The sequence below is a fragment of the Alligator sinensis genome, unplaced genomic scaffold, assembly GCF_000455745.1.
Source record: "Alligator sinensis unplaced genomic scaffold, ASM45574v1 scaffold962_1, whole genome shotgun sequence".
In the NCBI taxonomy this organism is placed as follows: domain Eukaryota; kingdom Metazoa; phylum Chordata; order Crocodylia; family Alligatoridae; genus Alligator; species Alligator sinensis.
In genome coordinates, this window is record NW_005842404.1 from 686,689 (window position 1) to 713,633 (window position 26,945).

At 42.0% G+C, this 26,945-nt stretch overlaps 1 protein-coding gene across 7 annotated transcripts in view; it reads right to left on the reverse strand.

The window, feature by feature from the left end:
• The window catches only part of FOXO3 (forkhead box O3), a 141,237-nt gene that overhangs the window by 25,663 nt on the left and 88,629 nt on the right, over positions 1-26,945 (reverse strand). For all 7 annotated transcript variants that reach the window (XM_025211400.1, XM_025211399.1, XM_025211397.1 and 4 more), the window contains exon 2: positions 1,048-2,486. In XM_025211400.1, the coding sequence (XP_025067185.1) occupies positions 1,083-2,486 (1,404 nt within the window). In that variant the 3' untranslated portion in view covers positions 1,048-1,082. The remainder of the gene's footprint in view (positions 1-1,047; positions 2,487-26,945) is intronic.

Sequence of the window (26,945 nt, forward strand, 5' to 3'; positions counted from 1 at the left end):
GCACTACTGGGAGTAACAAGGAATAACGGCCACAAGTTGATTGAGAGGAGGTTCAGGCTAGACATCAGGAGGCACTACTTCACAGTCAGGGCGGCTAGGATCTGGAACCAACTTCCAAGGAAAGTGGTGCTGGCTCCTACCCTGGGGGTCTTCAAAAGGAGGCTAGATAATCACCTAGACGGGGGCCCTTGACCCCAGCATTCTTTCCTGCCCATGGCAGGGGGCCGGACTTGATGATGTGGTCAGGTCTCTTCCGACCCTACCAACTATGAAACTACTATGAAACTATGGATTACCAATCCTCTTCTAATAATAAATTAAAAAGGGAAATAGGGCCATTTGGGAGAACACATGCTATGATCCAGTGAATATGGATGTGTCAGAAGCTGGATGGATGGGCCAAGATGAAAGCCCAAACAATATGGGGGAGTAAGAAGGATCACAGATGCCAGGAGCAAGATTTACAAATACAGATCTCACCCTCCTTATAAAAAAGTAGTGCTGAGAAATCCACAAAACTAGAAAGGTCAAAAAGTCGTGAAGAGGGTAATAGCTAAAAATAAATTATGTGACAGGCCAAGCCTGATGATGTTCTGTAGGGAACTCCTAATGACGTTAAAAGAAAACATGTGCGGGAAAGACTACAGGATTGGGCTGTAATGACAGAGGACATGGAATATGAGCTTTGGTACCTAAGTGCAATCTTAAGTGTGATGGTATTCCACCATGAGTTCCTGAAAAACACTGAATATATAAGGTGGGTGGGTCTTCCTCCTTGCAACTTTTTTTGTGACTAAATCTTAATGGTATGATTACTCATTATAAAAGTAGATGCATTAATGGATTTTCAGGACTTGAACAGGGTGGAATAGAGTTGCATTTAGGCAACTAAGTCCTCTTAGATACCTAATAGGTGAAATAGAAATTGGCTCCAAGTTCACCACAGAGCATACTAACATTATTAATGCATATGAACTATCAACTTCTCAGCATGACTGCCAATAAAAAGTAAGAGATTAGTATTTTACTTCTATACAAGGTACTGACCTGCTTTGCCCATTTCCTCTGTTCCCAGCAGTCCTTCAGCCAGGCACCCAACTCTGTGATGAAGCCTGTTTAGCACCAGTGAAGTTCCCCACATTTAGAGTGACAACGTTCTGAGCTGAGATGAGGGAATCAAAATTAAAATCCAACCCGTCTGCATCCATGAGCTCACTGCGGATAATGGACTCCATGTCACATTCCAAGCTCCCATTGAAAATATCCAGGTCCAAATCACTTGGGAATTTATCATGTCCCATGACTGGAAGGTTCACACCAGCAGAATACAAAGAAGAGCCTGAGAGTGAATCAGAAAGTGTTTGCATAGACTGATTGACAGGTGACTGCTGCTGGTGTTTGGCTGACCCCAAGCTGTTCGTGTCATTTAAGCCCATGTTACTGACTGAATTCGACAAGGCACGGCTGCCACTAAGAGGAGAATTCGGAGATGGATGCTGGTGGTGGAGCAGGTTTTGACTGACCAAACTTCCCTGGCTGGACTGAGCAGCAAATGACATCATTGGGTCATTACGAAGCATTATATTCCTGCGTGAGTTTTGGGCAGACACAGCAGTGCTGGCTTGTGACATGAGCGGATCCGACTGCGTCATCATGACATCACTGTGACTAGGCGAATCAGATGCCAGCAGGTCCTGAAGCGTCTGGTTGTTGTAATGAGAAATGGAGGAAAAGGTAGCTTGCTTGTTCTCTTGTATAGTTTGCATGGGAGACTGGCGGAGGGAATTCAGAGAGGATGGTCCAAACACAGCATTGTTGAAACTACTGGATGGAGAACCAAGACCCGAACCTTTGGAGCCATACGGAAAACTTGAGCTTCTTTGCATCAGCCCCCCAGAAGGTGACTGCTGGGAAGAGGGGAGCGTTATATTATCCAAAAGATCATCCATGAGATTATCCGTCAGTCCATCGTTTAAGTTCATTGTGCCTGCCATATCGGTTAGCCGAGGCAACTCAACTGTACACGGCTTATTTACTGATGGGGACAAGCTTGATGGACTATTGTACAGCATTGGGGACAGTGGAGCATCATCATCCTGAACATCATCCAGTTCAGTACTTGCCAATATGGGTGACAAGCGGCCACTTATCGTACTGGCATTTGAATTTGTACGAGATCGAAAATCTGTCCAGGCATCCAACTCATCGCTGCTACGGGATGTTGGGCTCCCTGGCCACTTGGAAAGCTGAGAAGGGCTGTCATCACTCACTTCTTGTGCGGCTTGTTGGGTTGCCTTCTTCTTAGCTGCTCGCCCCCTGCTCTTAGTGTACTTGTTGCTATTGTCCATGGAAACAGCACGTCTCCTTGGGGCCTTCCCTCCTTTCCCACCATCTGGGTTGATCATCCACCAAGAGCTTTTCCCGGTTCCTTCATTCTGCACCCTGATGAATCGACTATGAAGTGATAGGTTATGCCGGATTGAGTTCTGTGGAAAAAGAATGAAACAAGTGGTCAAGACAGGCACCATACCCTCTGCTAGTCTACTCTCCATCATGCAAAACCAACAGTAAATGAAGCCCAAGGAACAGATAAAAACCCTGAGCCACTCCAATGCTTTGAACTGGTCAGGCAGGGGATGCAAACTGCCCAGATTTTAGCTCTCAAATGTGGTAGGAAGCTCCCCTTAAATCATTCAACTGCAAGAAGAAAAACAAAAACACAGAACCCCAAGCCCCAGCCACTGACGGCTGGTGGACTGGCACTTCTTCCTTCTGTTGACCAAATAAAACACCCTGGAGGCCAGTAGTGTAAAAACGGATGGATAAGTAGGGCACTAGTCCCAGGTACTGTCCAAGGAGGAAAGGGACACCAGAATGGAGCTGAGGAGTGACTCACCCTCCCATATCCCATTTCTCCATATGTGCACACATATACTCTGGACCTTCCCTGCTCTATCTCTGGCTCCAGAAGCAAGAAAGGCAGGGAAGTAGCTGCAATGTGTAGTGGAGTATTGGATGGGGGTTCACTGCTGTAAGGGGGGAGATGTCTGCTTTTTGCCACTGACAACTAGTGTTTTTTTGGTGGCTCACTATGCCTACTGGCAGCAAAAAAGAGGGCTGACATGTCCCTCATCACAGCAGCAAACCTCCAGTTGTTCCTCCACTGCATGCCACTTCTCTGCCCTCCCTGCTGCGGGAAGCGGAAGGGGGAAGAATGTATGTGTGGTGGGGGATATTGGCCACTTACTGCTCATTTAATCTACATGCAGCAGAGGCCTAACTCCTGTCCCAACTTCCTTGAAATAAGGACTGCAACCACTTAACTAAAACAAGTCAAAAGGCTGGGCCTTTCACTGCAGCATATGTGAGAGCTTCTGTATTCTTCACTGCAATGCAACATTATATATGCCTTATTAGACTTCTGTGCAGATGGCAATTGCTACCCCTGGTCCTCCCACAGAAGCTGCACCCTGGAGGTGGAGTGTACTGTTTCATTCTATTGGTGGCATCTGAATTATGTCTGCACTGTACCTGCTCTGTTGCTTCGACACCCACAACATCTTTCTGATCTCCTTAAATTGTTGGGTATTCATCCACTATAAAATCATTAGAACAGCAGGACTGTCCCCTTAAAAAGTCAAGTAAAGCCAAAATCTAGTCAGATGCCAAAGATAACTGTCCACAGGGAATGAAAAACAGAACTCTGACTATGCGCCAATGGACAAGGTGCACGTGTTCTCAAAAAACTTTGTGAACTCATGCTATGGTGATCAATGCCCATACAAAAAAAATCTAAGATGGACAGAAAACAACCAGTCCCTGGTAACATTTGTAAAACTGCTCTAAATTCACACCAGTGTAAATGAGACTGAGATCTGGGCTTGACCTACAGCTGAAAAAAAAGGACTAGGAAGAAGCATTTGTCTGCAAAAGGTTTTCTAGGCTTTTTGTTTCTATCTGTAAGCTAAAGAATTTTGGAGCTATGCCATATTATCTTGGCAATACAGTTGTACTAATGCTGTATGTTAAATAGGAACAAGTTTAAAAAGTCACAAAGTTTTTTTTTCCCCTAAAATACTGGCAAATGTCAGCTGTATCTATGTGGAAGATACAAATACATGTGTTCCACCAGCATGTTTTAAAAACAGAAAGTCAACAGGATTTCAGTGTAATCAAACAAGCCCAGTGAGTGTTTTCCATTTACTAAGTGCTTAAGGGATTCCAGTTTCAAATGGACAAGGAACGCTCGCAACCAACAATTATTCATAAACATCTTGGCATTCATGCCATTAGCATAGAAGGATGTTTGACGTAAATGAACTGAAGACATGCTGGGTGTGTGAAGAAATACAGCCCAGCTGATTTTTTTTCTCTGTTCCTTTAAGCATAAATCTTTTTTTTTTTTTCCAGTGCTGTGGTTTTGGTCAGGTTCAGTAATGAACAACACCCCTAACTTCTTTGCACGCATGGGCCCCAGACACATTCTTGACTGTCTTCTAATGAAAAGAAAAAAATTAAATTCAATTACATCTCGGAACAGCCTTGAAAAAAAAACAAACCCTGCACAGCGTTGCAAACAAGACTTTACAATGATACTACAGTGAAATTTGTGTCAGTGTCTCTGTTATTAACTCAAATACTGTCAAAGAACAATACTAAAAAAACAAGATAATTTGGTTTGATTCTCAGTGTAACAGTTCCTCAGGCTAGTCAGGAATTAATTTTTATTATTAAATTAATGAGCTTCTAGTCATATTTTGAGTCTGGCAAGAATCTGTTTTAACTGGTATTAACCACATCCCATAAACCCTGGGGTCACCCTCACAGACCTTTTAAATAAGTTATTTGAATTTTTTAAATGGGACAAAAATGTCCTACTGGAGGTTCTGATCCTAAACTGGACATAGGTGGGTGAGCTCTTATGCTCATGCCATGTTGACCTCAGTGGTGCTTTGCACAGAAGAGCATTTATGACATGGGTCCATTTGCTTGACCAAGTCTAGCTGTACACAGTAAAAGAAAAAACTATGCATCATTACAAGCCACTGCAATAAGAAGACAACTAAGACTAGGCACACAATCTATACATGCAAAGCTAGCAAATATTTATGCAAAAGAATACAGTCTTCTTACAGAAACCAACAAAGAAAAACTGGCATTGATAAAAGAATGGCAGACTGTATACCTTAAAACACAAAAATAAATTGCCCAAAATGGCAACAGCCAACGATTTTCAATACAAAAGCAACCTGTCATCTGCTGGCAGAAAGACTTATTTCTGCCAGCTATAACCTTATCATAGGTATTTCCCCTAAAAATCCGAAGAGCTCAGTGCCTCAACTTGTGCTGACTTCACAGAGTTGACAGGCCTAGCATCTTCTAGGACAAGGTGCTCTGTGCATGGAAGTTAGTGGTAATCTTCCAATCAGAATCTTGTATTACACATAATGAAAGGATATAACAATCATTTTTAATAAAAATGGGTGCTTATAGAAAAGTTTGTGTCCATCTTCTGTTACACAAAATGCCCTTTGCCCACCAGCTAAAGTCTTTCTTCACCGATTTCTGTAAAAGAGTGTTTTCTTTTAGCACATTTACTGTCCATCAGAGTTCTTTCTCCCCAATTCACACTCTCCCATCAAGTATTTCCTTAAAATACAATGCTTTTGTGTAACCTGTCCATATTAACTTCCCCAATAATGTATTTGCTTCCCGGTGCTGGAAGCACTGTCACATCTATTGTATCTATCCAAGTCAACTAAAGCCCTATCTTGCCACTGACATACAACAGGACTGACTATTCACACAATAGGCTGCCAGGACTGGACTATCAGACTGTAAACTAAGCAGAAACAACCCCATTTGAGACCTGGTTTATGTAGTTGTATAACTAGATTAAAATGTTAAAAAGTCTGGAAAATATTCACCCACCAGAATCTGCATTAAAGATGCATACTACTACTGTGACAAACCACAAAGGAAAAATAAAAACTCAAGAAAACACAAAAATACAAAAGGAACCTGCTCGTATTTGAATCAGTGGGAGTTTTGCCTTTGACTTGACTAGGGGTAGAATTAGGCCATTAAGACATGTAACAAATTTGTCCATGCCTAAATACAATGAGAAGCTTTAAAGCTATGACAATGGTGCTTTTGTAACTTGGTATTGGGGAACACGTGCAAATGTGACTTGCGGTAGCATATGAGTAAAGAATCCTGGAAAAGACCTATCACAGACCACTCCTGGCAGGAGAAGTCTGATGGAGGTAGACCACAGGGGTAGGAAAAAATGCTTGGGGCCTGACATTTGTCTTGTGGGAGTTAGAGGAGCAGGGGTTAGTAGGCCAATCCCTTTCTTCTGGATCCTTCATCATATACTTGCTTGCTTTCCTGGCACATTTGCATCTTCAACTTTCTTATACAATCTCTCGTGTGTGTGAAAAGGACCAAACACTTGTGTGCCAGACAACAGTCCATCAGCATACATCTGTTTGCTGGCAAATAATCAGAGGACAGATCATTATCACTGATAGAGGTAATACTTTTTATAGACTTCAGAGCAGTGAACTTCATGTCCAGTAGACAAGGATTTATCCACTGCATGGCATTTTTTAAAGTAGTTGTCCTTGAAAGAATCAGCCAAATTCTGCTCAAGAGAACAAATGTGCCTATCATATCCTGATAACCCATTTCTTTCAACATTCGGACAGGATTACAGACAGATCAGTTGACACAGTAGTGCATTTTGTCACCACTAAGACCTTATGGACTAGATTTGACATAGATGCTTAATTTCTCTTTTTCATAAAAGCTCACAATTAAAAAGTATTTGAATGTTCCATCAGGGTCAAGCGAAGCTGGCAGACCCCTAAGTCTTTAAAAATGTAAGAATTTCCCAGCCCCTCCTACCCTGGGTTTGTTTCAGACTCTTCCAAACTGTGTTTACCTTGCGAAGCCCATCCATTAACTCAGACACCAGCTGCAAGTGCTTCCCCTGGAATACAGAGACTTTTTTGTCTGGAAGCAACATGTGGTATCAATTTATCATTCTCAACAACGCAACAAGGAATCCACTCACTTTAAAAATAAAAAGCGAGTTGTGTAACTTAACTCTTAAATGCCTCTGCTTAAAAAAAAAGCCTAGAGATTAGTAAAATGAGGTGCAGCTGGTGAACGCCGAGTCCAAGTTACATGCTGGTCTGTAGTCAGTCTAGTATTTTATGGCAGTTAATTCATTATTTCATTTACAGATTGGTAAACTGTAAAATCCCATCTACGAATCTAAAGCAGTAGTTAATTTTAAGAATAGATGCACTTGGTAGTGAGACAAAAAGCAACACTATCTAACTAGCCCATAAATGCTAGTTTTGGAAGGTTAATAATCTGCTGTATACTTTATTGAAATATTTTAAAGCAGGAGCTTTACTGTACAAATTTGGGTGATGGGAATTTAGCAGGAATATCTGCAGGAAGGCATATATTCTTATAGATCTAATAGCTTAGCATAAAGGCCCAGCATAAGATCTAATAAGAGCCTAAGATCTAATACCTTAGCAAAGAAATGGTGAAAGCAATTTCAGTTTGCCGCATCTGCGTTGGCATGTGGATATTGAATGCCAGCCTTATTTCTGAACACCATTAGTTGGTAGAATACCATCCTCCAACATAACTCCCCCTTCTCTTAATTTTCTCAAACAAAACCATCTGGGATGAGTATTTCTGTTCTTGGCCCCAGCTTGACATTGATTTTTTTTTTAACTTACGAGCAAAATCCACCTAGTCATCTTTGAAATACGTGAACATGAAAAATTCAACACCCACTGTGCATATATCCTAATCAGAATTGGTGCCTCATACAATGAAGCGCACACACAAAAGTCCCAGATGTTTGTTTCCCTCAGTGAGACTGGAGAAGAGGGTGGGGAGAAAGCAACCAGTTCAAGTGGGAAAAGAATGCTTTTAAAATAACGCTTTTTGCCAATTTTGCCAAAGTTACCAATTTTGCTCAAGTGTATTAGAACATCTTGTTTTCTTTTGGTGGGTATTTTTGAAGGATGTATTGAATAAGAATCTCGATGAATTGCCCTTTTTTTAGCTTCCCAGGTCTGCAGTGTTGCTCTGAATGAAGTACTTTAAATATCCACAGAACTTTCCCATCCTTCCTGTCACTTTCTTTTATTTTCTTTTCAGAAAAGCAGGGAAATGCTATGTAGTAATTGGTGTTAATACATTATAGAAGCAGAGAATCCAAGTACTCAGACAGGAGAAGTTTAAGAAGTCATGCTTTCTCTCTCAACCTTAACTCAACTGTATTGCACACAAGTGGTATTTTTATTTCCTGTTTCTTGTTAAGTATGATGTATTTTTGTTTGTACTGAAGTTTACCTAACTCAGGGATCACCAAAATACAGCCTGCTGGTTAGATCCAGCCCACAGAGCCCATGGGTCTTCCCAAGGTTCTGGAAATATGGCGGCATGGAGAGCAGTGGCAGTATTAAAGGGGGACCTCACAAGCTGGAGCCACAGCACAGAGCTGTCATCTGGCTGGTGGGACTGTTTATGGGGCAGAATATTTGATGGTGGGTGGCGTGGCGGCCGTGTGGCTCAAGGAACCACAGCATTTACTGCTGCCACTGCCAAATTCCAGGCCCATGGGCCAGATGACATGGCTCCATCATCCAGATCTGGCTCACAAACCAGCCCCTAGGCGAAGGCTAGGTGAATTGGGTAAAACCGTCTTAAATGGTTAAAGTTAAAAAGATCACCATGAACCCCTGGGTCTGCATGAAATGCACACGCTTGCTTATACACACTGAACTTTTTGATATGGATTCATTTGCTAGGGTCAATCTTTGATGTTATCTGTAAATTTATTAAGGCAACTTCTGTGTGAATTACAACAAAAAACTCAAGAGCCAGCAGAGACAGAACATAGCTGGCACAAAAGTGAGCAAAGGCTCATTATGTAGGGTGACCATACATCCCAGTTTTAGCCAGGACGGTCCTGGATATTGTAGGCCATCCCGGTGGCCCACCTGGTTGGTGAAAATGAAAACAAAAGTCCTAGATTGGCACCACACCACCTGCACTGCTCAGCCTGGCTCCTCCTAAGCAGCAGCTGGAGGTAAGGAGTGAGCTGGGCACTGCTCCTCCTGCCTGGGGCATGGATCCGCCAGGGGGTGGGTGGTAAAGGGTCAGGGTCCCAGATTTCCATAAAAATATTATGGTCACTCTATCATTATACATAGCTAACAACATTCTGAAAAGAGAAAAAGTGCAGTGACACATACACATCTCTGCCAGTCCCAGGCACTTGGGTGACCCAACTACTGGTATATGAGCCAGCAGGAAAAAAAACAAAAAAAACCCCACAGGAAGGGAAAAAGCCGACCAAACTGAAAGATTTATTTTGTGGAACTCTCTTATTATTCACTTCTCAAAGGAGAAGTGATTCTGACCTTAGTTTTAGCAGAGGAGCCAAAAGAACTCTTTTATTGCAATTAGCCTTCTCCCCTGAATGCAACTTTTCCCAATTCTTAGGTAAAATATAAAGCACTGAGGAATATTAAGGCTGAGTGGAGCAATATTAACTGAAGATTTACACATTGAAATCTGTTAGTCTCAGAAAAATATTAAATGCAGACCTTGTCTGCCCCACACTGTGGATCTCCAACTGTGCCATCTTGCGATAGAGGTGTTTGATAGGGCAGAGCAAACAAATCCATGAATATGCACGAAATTTCTAGGAAGTTTTTCTGTCCCACTTAATTTTTAAAAATAACCTCTTACTGTTTGGAAGTGCATGTACAGTAGAAAAAGCACTTGGTAACTCACTCAAAACATGGCTTTATGAAACGCCATATATGTATATATGACATTTCATAAAGCCATGTTTTGAGTGAGTTACAAGTGCTTTTTCTACTGTACATGCACTTCCAAACAGTAAGAGGTTATTTTCAAAAATTAAGTGGGATTGTTAAATATATATAACATTTATAATATATATTTATAATATATATTTATCCTTGTTAAATATAAATTAACAATTGCTGCTTGCCTCTTTACAAAAAGACTGATGTTTTAAACTATTACACTAACAAAAAAACAAACCTTGTTGAAAATATATACTGTCTGGGAATTGGCTGAACACATCACACTTCCAGTTAGGAGCAAAATTTCCAGTTATTTCACAGACAGTCATCCACTGACCACAGGACTCTAATAACTAACATTTGTTTTGCTTCTGGGAGAGCATGCTGGTCGCAGTTTACTTTTTTCCACTGGGTGCGAGGGCGGGTGGAAGGATTGAAGTGAATGTCGATCATCAAAATAATGTAATTTTAGAGACAGACTAGAAAGAAGTTGGGAAGGAGGGAGAGGGGGAAGCAGAAACAACCTCTCACCCTGAAAAAACAGACAGAGTGTGTGGAAAAGTGAAATGAACTTCATAAAAAGACAGCACTGGCTGCATGGCGTTTGTTTATTTTTTTCAAAGTGAGAAGCTGTCTCGGTAGCCTGTTTCCCAGCTGTTTTTGTTCTTGGAGGACTACAGAGAACATTCCATTCCCCACAGCCAAACCTGGGCTTCCGGCACACATTGGACATTGGAAGCAACTCTCAGCAGGTTTTTTTCTTCTTTTGGCAGAGCACTTCCATCGAATCCTGTTAATACTGTAAGACTGTGTGTGTGGTGTGTAAACACATACCCCCACCCCCGCATACACACGCTTTAGTACGTAAAACCATAATAAAAATAAAGAATCTGTTTCCAATGCACATTCTTATATCTCTATTCTGGATTTTTCCTTCCATGTTAACCAGATATTAGCAATTCAGAAACAGCCAGAACAATCAGGAGCCACCAAGGGTGGCTCCTCAATGACATGAGTCTTATCCATTCACTTCTGTAAGCTCTCTGCCATGATTTGAATACTCCAAGAACACAATATTAATTTTAAACAATGAGTCTAAAAATGTGCTTTAAAGATTAATCTTACAAAGCACAACTATGATATCAAAGCACAACAATGCACTTTTTAAAGGGTATTAGAGACAATTGCTAAGACAATGAAAGTCACATTACTATTTTTTAGAAATGGAATTAAACCTAAAGACCTACAACTGAAACAAACTGAAAATGAAACATAACACTACAACAAAGCCAAGAACCTCTGAGACCAGGGGCAGACAATTAGTTCAGCTGGAGGGCCGCTTACCCAGTTTTGGCAAGCTGTCAAGGGCTGCATGGGTAGCCTCACCCCTTGACAGGTGCCCCACCCCCTGGTTGCCGTCCTGGGACTGGAAGTCCCACCCCCTAACCCCTGACATTTGCCACCAGAAGTCCCTTCCCTTGCCCCCAGAAGTGCCCCTTTCAGCAAGGGGGTTTGCCAACTTGGAACCAGAAAAATAACTAATTATATTCTAAAAATCAAACGTCTACTACAACATTCATTAATTTGATTTTAAAAAATATTTTGCCCTTATTTACATGTGTTTGCTTAGTGTACGTAGAGGTGATTGTATAATAGCTTAAAGTGAAGTCTTATTCTTGTATATTATAGGGGGAGTATGGGGAGTATGGGTGGGTGGGGATAGGTTTGTGGAGGGCTGTGGGTGTGTGGGTATGTGTGTATGTGGGGTGTGGTTGAGAGTGTGGGATGTGTGTGTGGGGTTTGTGGGGGTACATAGGTGTGAGGGTGTGAATGGGGTTTGGGGGGTGTGGGTATGTGGGGTGGGGGAGCATGTAGGGGTGTGTGTGGATATGTGGGGTGTGGGTGGGTATGGGGTTTATGGGGGAGCTGTGAATGTGTGGGGAGCAGGATGGCTGAGAGGGTTGTAGCATGTGTGGAGGGAGAGGGTGGTTGTGGTGTGTGAGGGGGTGTGGGGTGTGTATGGGAAGTGTGGGTGCCCACAGCCCCTGCCACCAGCAACAGCAACAGGTTATGAGGCCTTGGGGTGCAAAGAGCCTGCGGCAGGCAGAGCCCCTGCGAGTTGTCCTGTCAGCTTGGGCTCAGCTCTCCTGCCACCCCTGGCCCCAGGGCACCAGTTTTGAGGAATGCAAAACTGCTGACCAGGATGTTGCGCGCTTTCCTTTCTCCTCTGCCATTTTTCAGCCCTTAGCAAGACAATTCTCTTTGAAGTGGGCTGTAGCTTGATATATGGTGCGGTGCTCTTGAGACCTGTTACCAGCTAGCACTTCCTACCTTGTAAGGTTGTGGCATTTCCACTTACCTCCACAGGTCCTTGTACCATGACTAAGTTGAGAGAAGAGGACTTGCTTCGAAAGATGAGTGTCAACCATGTGTGCACACAGTGGCCAGCCCAGCAGAGTTGAAGTTGCATGATCTTTGCCTCAATGCTGGTTATGTTAGCTGCAGAGGGAATGCTGGCATTAGTGCAGTGGTCTTCCCATCTAATGTGAAGGATCTTCCTGAGGCAATGCTGATGGAACCATTCCAGGCACTTAAGATGGCTTTGATATGTCACGCACATCTCACCCATAGAGAAGCATGGGGATAACTGCTGCATTGTAGACCAAGATCTTAGCTTCCATCTGCAGATCTTGGTCAGCAAAGACACGGCAAAGCAGCTTTCCAAAGGATATGCTGGCACAGTGAATCCTATGTTCGGTTTCTACATCAAGACTGACTTGACTGGGGGAGGTGACTGCCAAGATATGGAAAATGCTCAACGTTTTCCAGGGATTCTCCACCAACGGTAATGGGGTGGGGGGGAGGGGATAGCTTGTGCTAGGGCAAGATGATGGAGCACCTCGGTCTTCCCAATGTTAAGGGAGAGCCCTAGGCTGTGATAGGCAACTGAGAAAATGTCAAGGGTGGACTGCAGGATGGGTGCAGTGTGCCCGAGGATAACAGGTGTCAGCGTATTGAAGGTTGGTGATGCCAATCTTGGTAACTTTCATTTTGCTGTGAAGGCACCACAGGTTGAAAAGCTGACTGTCCATTCAATACTCAACCGAAATTCTGGGAGGAAGGCGGTCATGGATAAGAATCAAAATCACAGCAAGACAGATGGAGAAGAGGGTTGGGGTGATGATGCAGCTCTACTTGACACCAGTATGGATGGTAAATGGGTCTGTCTCTGATCCATTGCAAAGGGCTGTGGCAGTCATCCTGTCATGGAGTAGCCCTAGGACACTGATGAACTTCAGTGGACAACCAAACCTAGCATGTTCCATAAGACCAGCACCTTCCATAAGGCTTCATAACTGATGGAGTCAAAGGCCTTGGTTAGGTCAATGAATGCCATAAACAGCTTCTTGTGTTGCTCTCTACACTTTTCCTGGATCTGTCGTGCAACAAAAATCATGTCGTGGCACCCTGTGATGGCCTAAAGCAGTGGTCTCCAACCTTTTTGAAGAAGGAGACTACCTTTGCCATTTGATCTACTGTGCACTACTGCCCCCCAACCCCCTCCACCCAGCAGGTAAATCTGTGGGGAGGGAAGGTGGGATCAAAGCAGAGGGAGAAAAATGGGGGGGGGAGGGGGGGCATGCCTACCCAGCAGGTAAGTCCCACCCAGTCGGGGCCCCACTCAACTTAACCCTGCTCCTGCCTCTGCGATACTATCCCTCACCACAGGGGCCTTGATCTAGCCCCGGCCCCTTCCCTCTCCCATAGACTGACCTGCTGGGCTGGGGTGCATGCATACATACATGCAGGCACTCAGCTCCCCACCCCAGCCTCGGATTGACTCCAAGAGGCTTCAAGATCTACCAGTGGATTGAGATCCACTGGTTGGTGACCATTGGTTAAAGCCACACTGGGATTCTGGAAGGACATCTTCGGCAAGGGGGAGGAGGCGATCAGAAGGATGCAAGTAAGAATCTTCCTGGCAATGGAGAGGAGGGCAATGCCTTGGTAGGTCTCACACACTGACTTGTCCCCTTTCTTGAAAATGGTAACAATGTTGACATTCTTTAAGTCAGGTGGAGTTTCTTTGTTAACCCATATTTTGAGAAGTTGGTGAAATTTTTGTGCTAATGCTGTTCCACCAGCTTTGAAGACCTCTGCAGGGATGCCATCAGGGCCTGGCATCTTATTGTTCTTGGTTTGAGTGATGGCATGCCAGACTTCCTTAAAGGATGGGGGATCAGCAAAAGGTTTTATTACTGGACATTGAGGGATAGACTCGATGGTAGCAGCTGAGATCTCAGATTCACAGTTGAGTAGAGTCTCAAAATGCTCCTTCCAGCATTGCTTGATAGATACATTGTCTATGAGAAGGGTGGAGCCATCCTGGGATTGCAAAGGGGCTGGGCCATTGGAACGTGGCCCATGGATGGCTTTTATTGCTTGAAAGAAGCTTCTCATGTCATGTTGGCCAGTGAAACTCTGGATCTCCATGGTTATCACTTGCCACCACTTGTTCTTGATGTCCTGTAGCCTTCTCTGAACTACAGCTTTGAGCCAGTGGTAAGCCTCTTGTTTTTGCCAGTTGTAAGGTTCATTTTACCAGCTGCAGAGCACAGCCATCTTCTGATGGATAACTGCTAGGATTTCCTCACTGTTCTCATTAAACGAAACTTGGTGAAGGTAAGTGGAATATCCAACTGATTCAATGTATGCCTTCTGAATAACGTTCTTAAGTTCCTCCCAATGTGCCTGGATGTACTTGATGTAGTCAGGTAGGTCAAAGAGTCTTTCAGAAAGGCATGGCTGAAGAACCTTGCATTTAGCTTGGCCTTGGAGTGCCTTGATGGGAAATCTGTTAGGCATTCCTTTCAGCTATTTACGATGTTGTTGTGCAAGCTGTATGTCCATGATTGATCTGACTAAATGGTGATCTGTCCAGCAGTCATCTGCACCTCTCAGGACTTTGGTGATATGGACAACAGTATGATCATGGGCTCTGACAGTAATATAATCAAGAAGATGCCACTGATTGGAGCGTGGATGTTTTCAGGTGGTCTTATATCTGTCACTGTCTGAAGATGGTAGTCGTGATAAGCAAGTCATGCTCTGCACATTTGCCAAGGAAGAAGATACTATTGGAGTTGACTTTTCCCACCTCCTCTTTCCCAATGGTTTCACTCCAAAGTTCAGTGTCGCCCAACTCTTGCATTGAAGTCACCCATTAGGCTGAGGTTGTCTTCCTTGGCAGTGGCAGTCAGGACTGTGTCAAGAGCACAGTAGAACTGTTCCTTGTTAACTTTTTCATTGTCAAGTGTGGGGATATACTCACTAATACTAGTTGTTACTGAGCTTGAGATGGAAAGTCATAAGGTGTTCATTAATGCCTACAGGAAGTTGTGAAAGCTGGCTGACAGTCTTATTCTTGATGACAAAGCCAAACCTGTGAATGCACCTCTCTTCAGGTGACTTTCCTTTCCAAAAAAATGTGCAGCCACCTCCTCCTTCTTTCAGCTGGCCTTCATCTGCCCAGCGGGTCTCACTTAGGGCAGCAATACCGATGTCACATCTTGCAAGTTCTCTAGCTACTATGGCGATTTTTCTTTCAAGACACTCACTGTTCGGGGAGCCCATAGGAGTGCAGGCATTCCATGAGGCGAACTTCAGTACTTTATCTTGTTAGTTTTGGCTGTGAGTAGAGTGATCCCACTGGATGCAGCAATCCAGCCAGGGGGCGTTGAGACAGTCTATGTTTGGGGCACCGTTTCTAACCCCTTCCACATTCAGGGTGAGCAGAGGGGATCCTAAAGAGGACTGCATAGTCACAGCTGCAGCTGCTGAATTGTACTTCTGTCTCAGTAAGTGCAAAACAACCATTCCACAACCGCCGCTACATGCAGATTTGTGACTAGGGACTCCCAGAAATCCCTGTTCCTCTCACCACTGCCACTCATCTATCACTGCAGGACTTATTTTATGGGAGATATGACAACAACCTTGGCAGAGGCCTGTGCATGACATCTTTTAACGTGGGGAACACAAGTTTGACAGAAAGGAGCCCTGAACCCAGTGGCAAGGATGTCCAAGACAACTGGGGACCTCCATCCCATTGCAGCCCTCATCTGCCTTGACAGCCACAGAGAACCAGCAGGTCCTCAAGTACACCTGTTCCACTGTTGGGGTCTTCAGGAGTTTGGATCATGTTTAGTCTGGGACCTCACCTCAGATCCATTTGCCAGGGGAGACCCTACCAGGAGTATAAGACTCCAGACGACGTAACTCTGAGGGACACTGGAACACACAAGCCTCTCCATCACACCAAGGTTATGGTCCAAGGAGAGGGAACACATATGGACTGTGGTCCCACAACGCTGACTGCTACACACCCTTCATGTTTTTTGCTGTCGATGTACCAGATTGGACTCAAGCCAGAGCAAGAGGACCGCAGACTAACAAAGTCCTCTACCTTCAGCTTCAAGGTTTGAGTGGATAAAGAAGTCACCAAAATCCTATAAAAAATATCAACACTGCTTAGTATAGAAGGACAGAAGGAAATCTTTCAAAACACCTAGACAGCAGGGTGGGAAGAAACAGAGTTGCCAGTTCTCTCTGAACAGACAAAATGTGGAGGAAAGATGATAGAGCAATGTTTTCTGTAGCACAATGGGCCTAAACGTCTATGGCTTGATAGTTCATAAAGCCAGAAGGGCCAATTACAATAATCAAGTCTAATCCGTGTAACAAAGGCCATAGGATATTAATTATTGTGTAAACTAGATCATAACTTTAAAAAAAAAACCCTCCAACAGCTGAGGGTTGCATTTAGGTGTGCATTGGCACTGAATCTTCAACACACAGGAAATTCTACAGTATTGGAAAGTGTATGGAGAGACAAGCATTGACGTATTTTTATTCAATCAAAATCACACTATTCAATCAAATGCACTATTCATTAGAACATTGAATTCAACAAAATCTTCTGTATTTAACACATTTATTCCCTACAATGCAGAACTTTTATTTGGCTGACACTGAATTTAGCTACAGTTTTCCATGCATAGAAAACACAGAACCTAACAATATATTACCATAACAGAGTAACATTTTTAGTTCTATTTACATCTTTAATTGAAATGAATGAAGAATTTTCCATTGGTAAATTTCTGCTGGTAAGTCCTCTCTACAACAAGGTTTTATACGCTACAATACCTTGTGCATGGTGGGCTGAATTGAGGATGGTATAGAAAATTTAAGGAAGTCTTTTTTCTTAAAATAGCCTTTTGGTTTGCTTACACTTCCAACTTCATGATTTTAGTTACAATCTTTTTTAACTTCTACATTCAAAGGTCACAGAATGAGTGTGCTGAAAGATGCACTCAGGATCTGCTAACAGTCCTAAAATCTGCCCTCAGTTCCAGTAAATCTCAGTGCTTTTACTAAAATGACCAGTTAACTCACTGCAATGAATAAGAGGACTTTGCTGCCCTCAGAGCTTTCCATCTGCCTGTTGGCAAGGTTAGAGAGGCAATACTGCACAGGCTGTCACAGAAAAATGCTTTCTCCACAACTAAGAGAGACAAAAATGAGTTTATTTTCAAAACAAAATAAAACTAATTTCTGAAAAAACTGTGGTCACTACATGTTGATATGGTAAGCTATAGTATCAATATCTGCATGTGACCAATCCCATTAGCTTATGTGACCTTTTTCTTTTGATTGAAAAATATTACTTAAAATGTTTATTTCATCATGCTGGTCTCTGACATTACATCACAATCAGTTTGCATAGCAGCACCTCTAATAGGAAACTGACAGTTCTCCCTCTCCATTCAAGACAACCCCAACAAAAAAGCAAGCGCATACACTACTAATTAACGCTAGTATTACACGTACATTAACTACTCATAAAAACTACTCCAGCCCCACCCCCTTCCCTGCTAGACTGCACTCCACCCTGCAAAAAATGATCACTGGGCTTATTGGTTAAATAATTAAACATTTAACCGTTCACATCCCTAATAAAACATGTTCACCACAAATGTAATCGAATGCCAACTAGACTTTAAGAAAGAATTCCCAGAGCTTTAAATGGGCGTTGGGGTAGGCCTCATATAAGCATTATAGTTTTAGTCTAAAACAGTGGTTTTCAATCTTCTTTCATTTGTGGATCCCTAAAAAATTTGAATGGAGGCGCACACCCTTTTGGAAATTTCAAACGGAAGTGCGGACCCCTCTGAATTGTAGTGTGGGTATTCATGTACTTTTGCTTGATAACAGTCATCTTTTGCAGACCTCTTAGACATAGTCTGCAGGCCGGCAGAGCTCTGCCGACCAGAAGCTGAAAACCACTGGTCTAAAAGCAAAGCATCATTCTTCATTTTTTGAGAAAGTATTCCCTTTAATCAATTAAAAAGAAAACCTTCACACATTCTTTTGTGGGAAATGAAGTGCTAAATAACTATTTTCTTTTATTCTCAACAGTTGGCTTTTACTATATACATTGACTGTTTAGATAAATTTGTAGGTGTTCTTTCACACCCTTATAAATAAATGCGAGAGCTGCTACTATCCATAATAATTCCCAGCTGGCAATGTTAATTTTATATGAAAGATCATAAGGTGAGTCAATGCTATACACACCACCTCTTGTAAATTGACACATTTTATTTAAGTGCACTAAGCCTGGAAAATGATTAAACTACCTATTCTATATGATGATCTATTGTATCATAGTAGGTAAAGAATAAAATTAATCAGCTCAGTTTGGAATAAGCTATTGCAGGGCCTGTGATTTCTGCTAGTTTAATACTGTCTTGAGTTTAGTTTACCAACAAGTTAATTCTGAAATGATAGGTCAGCAACAAATTGTTAACTAGGCAGACTGTATTAATTGGAGGTGCTGAGCTGAAAATATTACCTTCCAAATCTGGTGACAGTTACAACTAGTATATGGCTGATTAGAGAAAGAGATCCGATATGTTGTCAGCTAACTAACTTTCAGCAGGCCTGCACAGGCCCTTTACCGCTGGCATGGCCTAACAGTCCTCCTAGTAATAGCCTTTAGGCAGCCTCTTGTATGGCCCTGGGCTTTTCTATTATGAAGACTAATCTGGAACAGGAACCCTGTCCTATGCTATTTAAAGCACATAATTGGTTTATTATTGAAACAGAGGAGATGATCTGATTTAAAAAATAGATTTGGATTTTAAAATATGATGCATTTTGGATGGCATCTTATGAAGCAAAAGGAGCACTTCTTTATAACATTCTCAGGCCCTGTGGTAGAAAACAAATTGAGGAATCACTTAAACCGATTTTCAAGGTTTCCATTTATATGAGATCTGATTCTGTGGCCTCTCCAGAAGCAAAAAAAATGTTAATTGTTTTTATTAGGGATGTGAACGGTTAAATGTTTAATCGTTTAACCAATAAGCCCAGTGATAACTGGTTATAGCTTACAGGTTATTGTTTTGTGCGGGGTGGAACACAGTCTGGCAAGGAAGTAGGGGAGCGTAGTTTTTATGAGTACTTATGTGTGTGTAATACTAGTGTTGATAGCTTCTATAGGAATTTATGCATGTGTGAGGAATGCAGAATTGCACCAAAAATTATTTACAGGCAGAGAAATATTATAATGCTAATATGGTCAGGGTGAACATTAGGAAGCGATGGGTGAGTCAATGGGACAGTTTGGAAAAATGGGTATCTTCCTTTTATAAAAATTTACCAGAGGATGCCTATATTACTACCAACAAATTTATGATCTGGTATATCTTTGAGACATAATGGAACTCTAAAACATTAACACATTTATGAAATAAAAAGCTGTCATCTCAATCTATGTGCTAGGTGAAGTATTGCTGTATGTGTAATTATTGCATATAGAATATCAGCCAAGTTTTAAGTGTAATATTTGTAAAGAAATTATAAAAATGTCTAGTTTCTGCAAATTCTTGGTAGGTCAGATGGTGCGAACAGGGCACTTCTTAAAATTGGCGAAGTCAGTACTGATACAGTCCCATTTCAACACTCCTTCCCTATCCACTCTTTATTCTACCTGCCATTAATGCGTTCTATAAGACAGGAGTACCAGTCCTGGAGAGGATCCTTTGGAACAACCTTACCCCTTACCAAGCAGCTGCTATATTCACAAAAGCTGAATAGTTTCAACATACTTATACCCTGTCTGCAGCCTGTGACAGAACAAGTTATACATGGGCAGAAGCTCTATTTCCTTCAGGTGGACTCTCCCCACTGTTTTGAGCATTCTGAGTTTTTGCAGACTTAAAAGTTTTAGGTACACTAATTATACTGGATAAAGTCCTTAAGCAGAGTAAACTAATTTAAAGGGGAAGAGGCACTGGACATTTAAATCAATCTCATTCCTCACATGATTCATCTCAGGAACTGTTCTTTACTTTAATCTGACATGCTGATGAATTATATACTGTATAACTGATATAACTAGACTTTTTCTTTTAAGTGCATGAGGTAAAATATACTTCATGACAGACCACAGAAAGTAAACTCTTGTTCCATTTTCAGTGAATCACCCCTCCAATACAACAAGCAGAACATCCCCATGTTTTATAAATAGCCGACAGTACCACCACCCAAGAGATCCCAGAACTGGAGCAAAACGAACAGATAAACAAAGTCTATTTTCATTAGCTATTTACTGAACTTGAGAAACTCGTATAGAAATATTCACAAAGCACAGATGTTCAGTGTTGACTTGAAAGCTAGGTTGTCGTCAAAATGTTTAAATACTTCCAACACATTATTAGCACCACGCCCTGACACCAAATCCCAAATAGCTAAGTGGTGAGTGGAGTCATCGAGAGCTCCAAGTTTGAACCTGTACACATTAAGCATTTCTTTTCAAGCTGATGTTGGAACTAGAGTGGTACCTTAGTATTTACGTTATTAATAGGAAGAGTAGGTTTAGGGGTAATTGCCCAAGGCCGCAGGCAATGAAAGGCACTACATTAGTGCCACGTCATCTAATGCATGGGTGGGAGGAGGAGCAGCCCACGCTCTAGCCTATGCTCAGGACCTCCACAAGTCTAATGCTGACTATGCTTTTTATGTTTCAATCATCTGAGTGAAGTAAAATAATGAGTAATTTGGGACCAAATTCATCCTGACCCTTGAACATCTCTTGATTTCAACAGGTTTGCTTGGGGAGCAAGCTAAGGCCAACTCCAACCCTTATAGCTGGATAAATCCAGCCATCATCCAGAAAGCAAGAGTTTACAATCCCTACAGACAGCCAGACAAACAGCAGTAGTCAAAATACATTCAAGTAAAATGTTAGTGTAAAACTGGGTAGCAGCATTTTGCTTCATTTGGTTTCTGCTCTCTGTTTACCACAAATTGGTCCCTTACCACCACCTTCTCCATGCAGGTGGTACTGGCTCAAAACATCTAATCTCTTCATAAAAAATAGCCCCATGCCCCAGGTAAAATGATCTGGGACCTGCTGACATTAACACATTTGCTTTTTTGGATATGTCATTTGTCTGTTCTCTCAGATGGCCTCCAGTCTCTGGGACACCTGCTCCAAGGCTGCTGCTGCAACTAAAGCAGTCTCTGTATTTTGGGGAACTTGGCCCCATGCCCACACCTCATGCCTTGCATACTATCTCTACTGGGAGGACTTGGGTCACAATAAAGTTGGGCTGACTCATAACCTTAAAGATAATGCATGTTAAGTGTCTACAAAGACAAGACCTAGGTAAGACATTAATAGAGAATGTCAAGTATCATGATCTGAGTGTGTGTATGAGCACGCATGCACATGCTTTTGTTTTTAAACATCTACATTACTAACTTCATGAATGCCATTCCTCATAAATATACAGGCAGAATAGGATTTGTCATTAACAAGATTTATGTTGCAAGCACCCTGGAAAAGCAGCTGAACTGGTGAGACCAGAAAGAAAGGAGGATCGGTCAATAATTATCAGGATTTTTCCCCCTCCCTGATGAATTCACTGACAGGCATGCTGTACAGAGAATGCAAGTGCACGAAGCTGTCCATGAGTACAATAGTGCGATCTGATATATAGAATATTAGAAAGACCAACAAACAAACATTTTACACATTGTTTTTCCTTCTCATATAAGTACAGATGGGGCTGTCTTTACATTTGCAATCAAGGAACACAAGATTTTTTGAAAATGGAGAAATGAAGAGGGGTACTTTCTCTTCAAGATTGCTCTCCTACTGGAAGTACACGGGCAACTGTATCTCACTGAGGATAGCTGCTGTAAGATTAAAGATATGAAACAATAGAGAATTTTCTCTAGCAGGTCTTTTCAAGAGCAGAAAAAAATCATTCTGTTCACAGGGCTCTAAACACCGATTCAGCCTGTATCCATCTACACACAAGATAAGATGCTAATCCTGAAAAAGACTTGCGCACGCGCTTAACTTTACAGAGTGTGAGCAGTTTCATTGGATTCAATGGGAATACTCCCAGTGTGCTAAGTTAGATAGATGCTTAACTCTACCACAGATCAAGGTCTTATTTAATATGATAAACATGGGGGGTGGGAGATGCAAACAAACTGGCTTTTAATTTATTTTGTGGATTTGAGTCATAGCCTACTGAACTTAAGTGAAGCTTTCTATCAGTTTTGTATCAGGCTGTCTACCAACCATATTAATTATTTTGAGTAGGAATGAGTTCTTTGAGCTCATCCAATCATGTCTATAACCCTAACTGCTCTTCAGAATCAGTGACAGCTGAGTCACTAATGTTAACTGAGGACAAAAAAAGAAGGAAATAAAAAAACCCAAACAGACCACCACCTCTAAGGAAGTAAACACAGTATTTAATGTAATCTTTCTGTAAGGTTAACAAATCAGTTGCTTCAGCTACAAATTGCTGCCATCAGCATGACTACAATAAAATGACCCTGGACAACCTGTCTCGGTCTAGGTTTTTTTCCTCCCGTGACACATAAATAAGGAGAGAGTGAGAGATTGGGAGGCAGCCCAGTATTTCAGCATGTTCTGAACATTCATGAAGATGGTTAGTGATAGCTGCATAAGGTTTCAGTAGAATAAATAGTAATGTTGTCAACAAAGAAGGAAAAGAGGAGGGGGGAACAGATGGGGTATTTGCACACTTGTATTTTCTTGCATCTGTGGCAGCTGCCGTCTTTGTCAGCTGTTGTCTTGTGTGAAGTTCTGCCTATACTGACTGGAACAGAAAAAATTTGAGTTTCTCGTTTGACTAACACAGGAATTCTTAACCCTGTACCAGCACTATCAAAATGAGTGCACTGTAAGCAGTAGAAAAAATAAACCAAGACTATCTACCCTCCAGTTATAAGCATAACAGAGCACCTCTGCTCTCTGTGCCTAATCCTGCAATGGTGGTGGACACCACCTCTCAAGGGACAATGTACTTCTAATGTAGTATGCACTCATTGGTTTCAATTTGTCACTTGCCTTGGACTTTATAAATTATTTTGATTATTACTATTACCACTAGCACCACTCTGGCATGTAGGAGCCCTATTCATGGACCAGAACCACTTTATGCTAGGTGCTAACATAGCACCAAACCAGTAAGGTTACACTCTAATCATTTAAATTACTAAGGAACAAATACATGGGCAGTGTAAAATGCCAGCATTCTGACTGATAGTGTAAACTCACCCTGCACCATATAAAGGACTACACGAGATATGGGAAAACAAGGAATTGGAGCAATTGTGCAAATAATTCCTGAAAAGTGCATGAATGAATTTACAGTGCTCCTCTGAGCTGCTGCTAGACAGAGTGTATGTAATGCATGTCAATGCTGCTGTTTGTGCACCCTTTTTAAAAAGCCATTTCCCCCAGCCCCAGACCTTAGCTTAGCTTCATGTTTGTCCATATAACAAAAAAGGCAAAATTTCTATGCAATTAACCTCTTACAAGGTTAAGACTTATCTTCTATTTAAAGTACTTGATAACATATAATAAACTGCCCATGTTGTTATATCATTAAAGCAGAAGCACAGCTTGGTCCTGATCTGCAAGCAATCTCTGTTCATGCTAGTGGTCCCAGTGATCTCTACAGGACTCCTCACCTAAGGAGAGGTTGAGATCATCAGGCCCTAAAATTGTAGATGGGATTATCTCTTCCCGCTCCCTAAGCTCTCACATTCGGTACAAAATGTTCTAGTCATTGGTTTGACATAGTCTTTAACGGTTCTGACCTCAAACAAAAACAAAATGTACAAGTCCTCTGAAGAAAGGGCAACTGTTACTCAGAATCTTCCAAAAAAAAAAAAAGAATCAGTTTGTGCGCCAATAGGCAAGAGTCTCCAGTTGGAAATTCAAAGGCCTTTCAGGAAAGATTACCTCAATATACGTCAAGCACTAATTGAAACTAATCACATTTCGGTACGGTGCCATTGCTTTCCTTTCTCTTTTTAACCAGATAAAATATTTATTTACTTGATGCAAAATACAACATATCTACTATACTGTTGACAAGCATTTACAAGTCCGAGCACTCTAGACTGCTCCCATGTGTCAAAGTAATATAGACTCTGAAAAATAATCACTGACAATTAAAATGCCATAGAATTGCTTGGTGGTTCAATTTCATTCACTATTAAGTTCATTCTGTGGTATTTAGCTAGAAAACACAAAGAGCTTTCTTTAGCTACCTTGCCCATGAATCAGGACATTGCTTTAATTTGATGGGATGCTGTTTGTAGTTACATGTGACACAAAGCAGAACTACTGTAGAACAGGATCATTTCTCAGTTTGCTCCCAAAAATATAGAGCTAGAACATGAGTACTTAGAAGTGTAACAAAAAAATGTACAAAAACTGCAAGTAATCCATTTTAAATACATACAGACTATAGGGTTTCATAGACATTAGGGCTGGAAGGGACCTTGGGAGATCATCAAGTCCAGCCCCCTGCCTCAAGGGCAGGAAGTCAGCTAGGGTCAAAGGATCCCAGCAAGATAAGTGTCCAAACACTTCTTAAAGGAGTCCAGAGTAGGTGCTTGCACCACCTTTGGGGGGATTCTATTCCAGGCCTTGGGGGCTCGGACAGTAAAGAAGTTTTAGCATGGTTGCCAAAAGTAACCATGGTTGCCAAAAGATTTTGGCAGTAACTAACACATTATGAACATTTTAACTAGTTTTGCTTCATTTTCACTATGAACCCCCAACAGCCAAAAGCAAACGTAAGACAAAAGCAGTACAGAAACACAACACGCATGCAACTCACATTGTGGCGCCCACCCACACAACCATAAAAGTGAGCACTAAGGTGCCTCAAGAAGGCACTACAATGAGAAGGAAGCAAAACACTCTGCTAGTGGGGAGGCCTATATAACTCTTCCAGTCCACTCAAACACAGATGTAAACCAAGGGACTCCAACATTTATCATGGCATTGAACATACAAACAAAGGTCTGTGCAAATAGTTTTCTTCTTAGCATGGAAGCATGCAGCTTGGCAGGTAATAAGTGCCAAGGTCTAACTACTGCTAATGATAATAGGAGTCACACCTATACATCAAAATAGAAATCCACCATTTCCTTACTTCCTGCTGTCATCTTGGCATTTGGAGAAATTTAAAAATCTTATCAATAGAAGAGTCAAGGCATCTCTAACAGCTCATTTTGCTGTCATTTATTTTACTAAATTAACTAAAATAATCCAAGACACTGATCCAACTCCAGGATTAATAATATGCTGCAATATGCTGAACACTATGAGGTACTAAGGCCACTCAATAGGAGACAAGTGCATCCCACAGAATCAGCCACTTAATGCTAACAATAGAATTTGGCCCACCAAGCATACTGTCATAGGTAGAAACCTATCAAATTTATGATCTCCACAGAAACTGCAAATTTGGAAGGTCCCCCGTGAAAAAGCCCAGTCCCTGAGAAAAAGTGCAGAGACCATGAAAAAGGTGGAAAATGACCAGCAACTGGGGGGTGGGGGAGAAAGTGAAAACAGAAATGGGAAGCCTGGCATCCTGAAGCAAGGGAGTGAGGGGGGAAAGAGGTTTTCACAGCAGAGCACAGCCCCCTCCCCTCCCCCCATGCCTCTAATTGACTAAGGGGACCCAGAAATCCCGGCTCTCCCCAGAGATCTGTCAATGGGGAGGGGCAGGACTTCCAGGGCCCCTTGGTCAATCAGATGCTGGGGGGGGGGGGGGGTGCTGTGTTCTACTTGAAAAATAGTGAGCAGCACTGTGCTTGGACTGTGAAACTGGGGGGCAGCCCCCCATGAATTAGGTAGGTCCCTAGTCATAGGCCTTATTGTAGGCCAACCACTCAAAAGGACAGAACGTTCCATTACTAGATTTTTAGGAGCCATCTAGGGAAAAGACAGGAAAAAGATTCCCATTACAGTCTGAATTTGGCTAAATAGTATGTATCACTGAGACAATAAAAGCAAATGACTGATCCTGCTTCTAGCTGAGAGCTTAGTTGTGGCACCTGTTGAAAAGCACAGACAATTCTGTACATGCTATTATGGAGTTTCCCACCCTTTGTTCCTGCAGCTCCATGCCCCTAACTTAAAAACCTTTATCAAACCAGGTGATATATTCTACCTTTGTATAGGCTCAACCACACCATTAAAAGTAGAGCATAACATTGTTTTTGTCAGTATTGATCCATTTAAGGTACTGAAAATTAAATGAATTTTCCAAGTTGAAGTCTCTCCCAAGCCAGCCTAAACAAATAATGCTCGAATGCCAACACCAGGAATAAATGTAACCAGATACCACATGCACCACAAGTGTTACAAATGACTGTTCTTCACTACTAAAAGTCTGGGAGTTCTATTATTCCACTTAGTGTACAGCAACTCTTGCCAGTCTTGGCATACTGCAAGGTACAGTGCAAGATATTACTATACATCATTTGAGTGTTTTCTTCATCTCCAGCGGAACTCCAAAAAGAAATGGTCTGCAAAACAATTAGGGTGAGAAACTTGGGAAAAAAAGAAAGATTTTGTGAAGATGCAGGTAATCATCCAGGATTTTTTTTATCTAACAGAAAAAGGCATAAAAAAATCCAGTATTTGGAAACTAA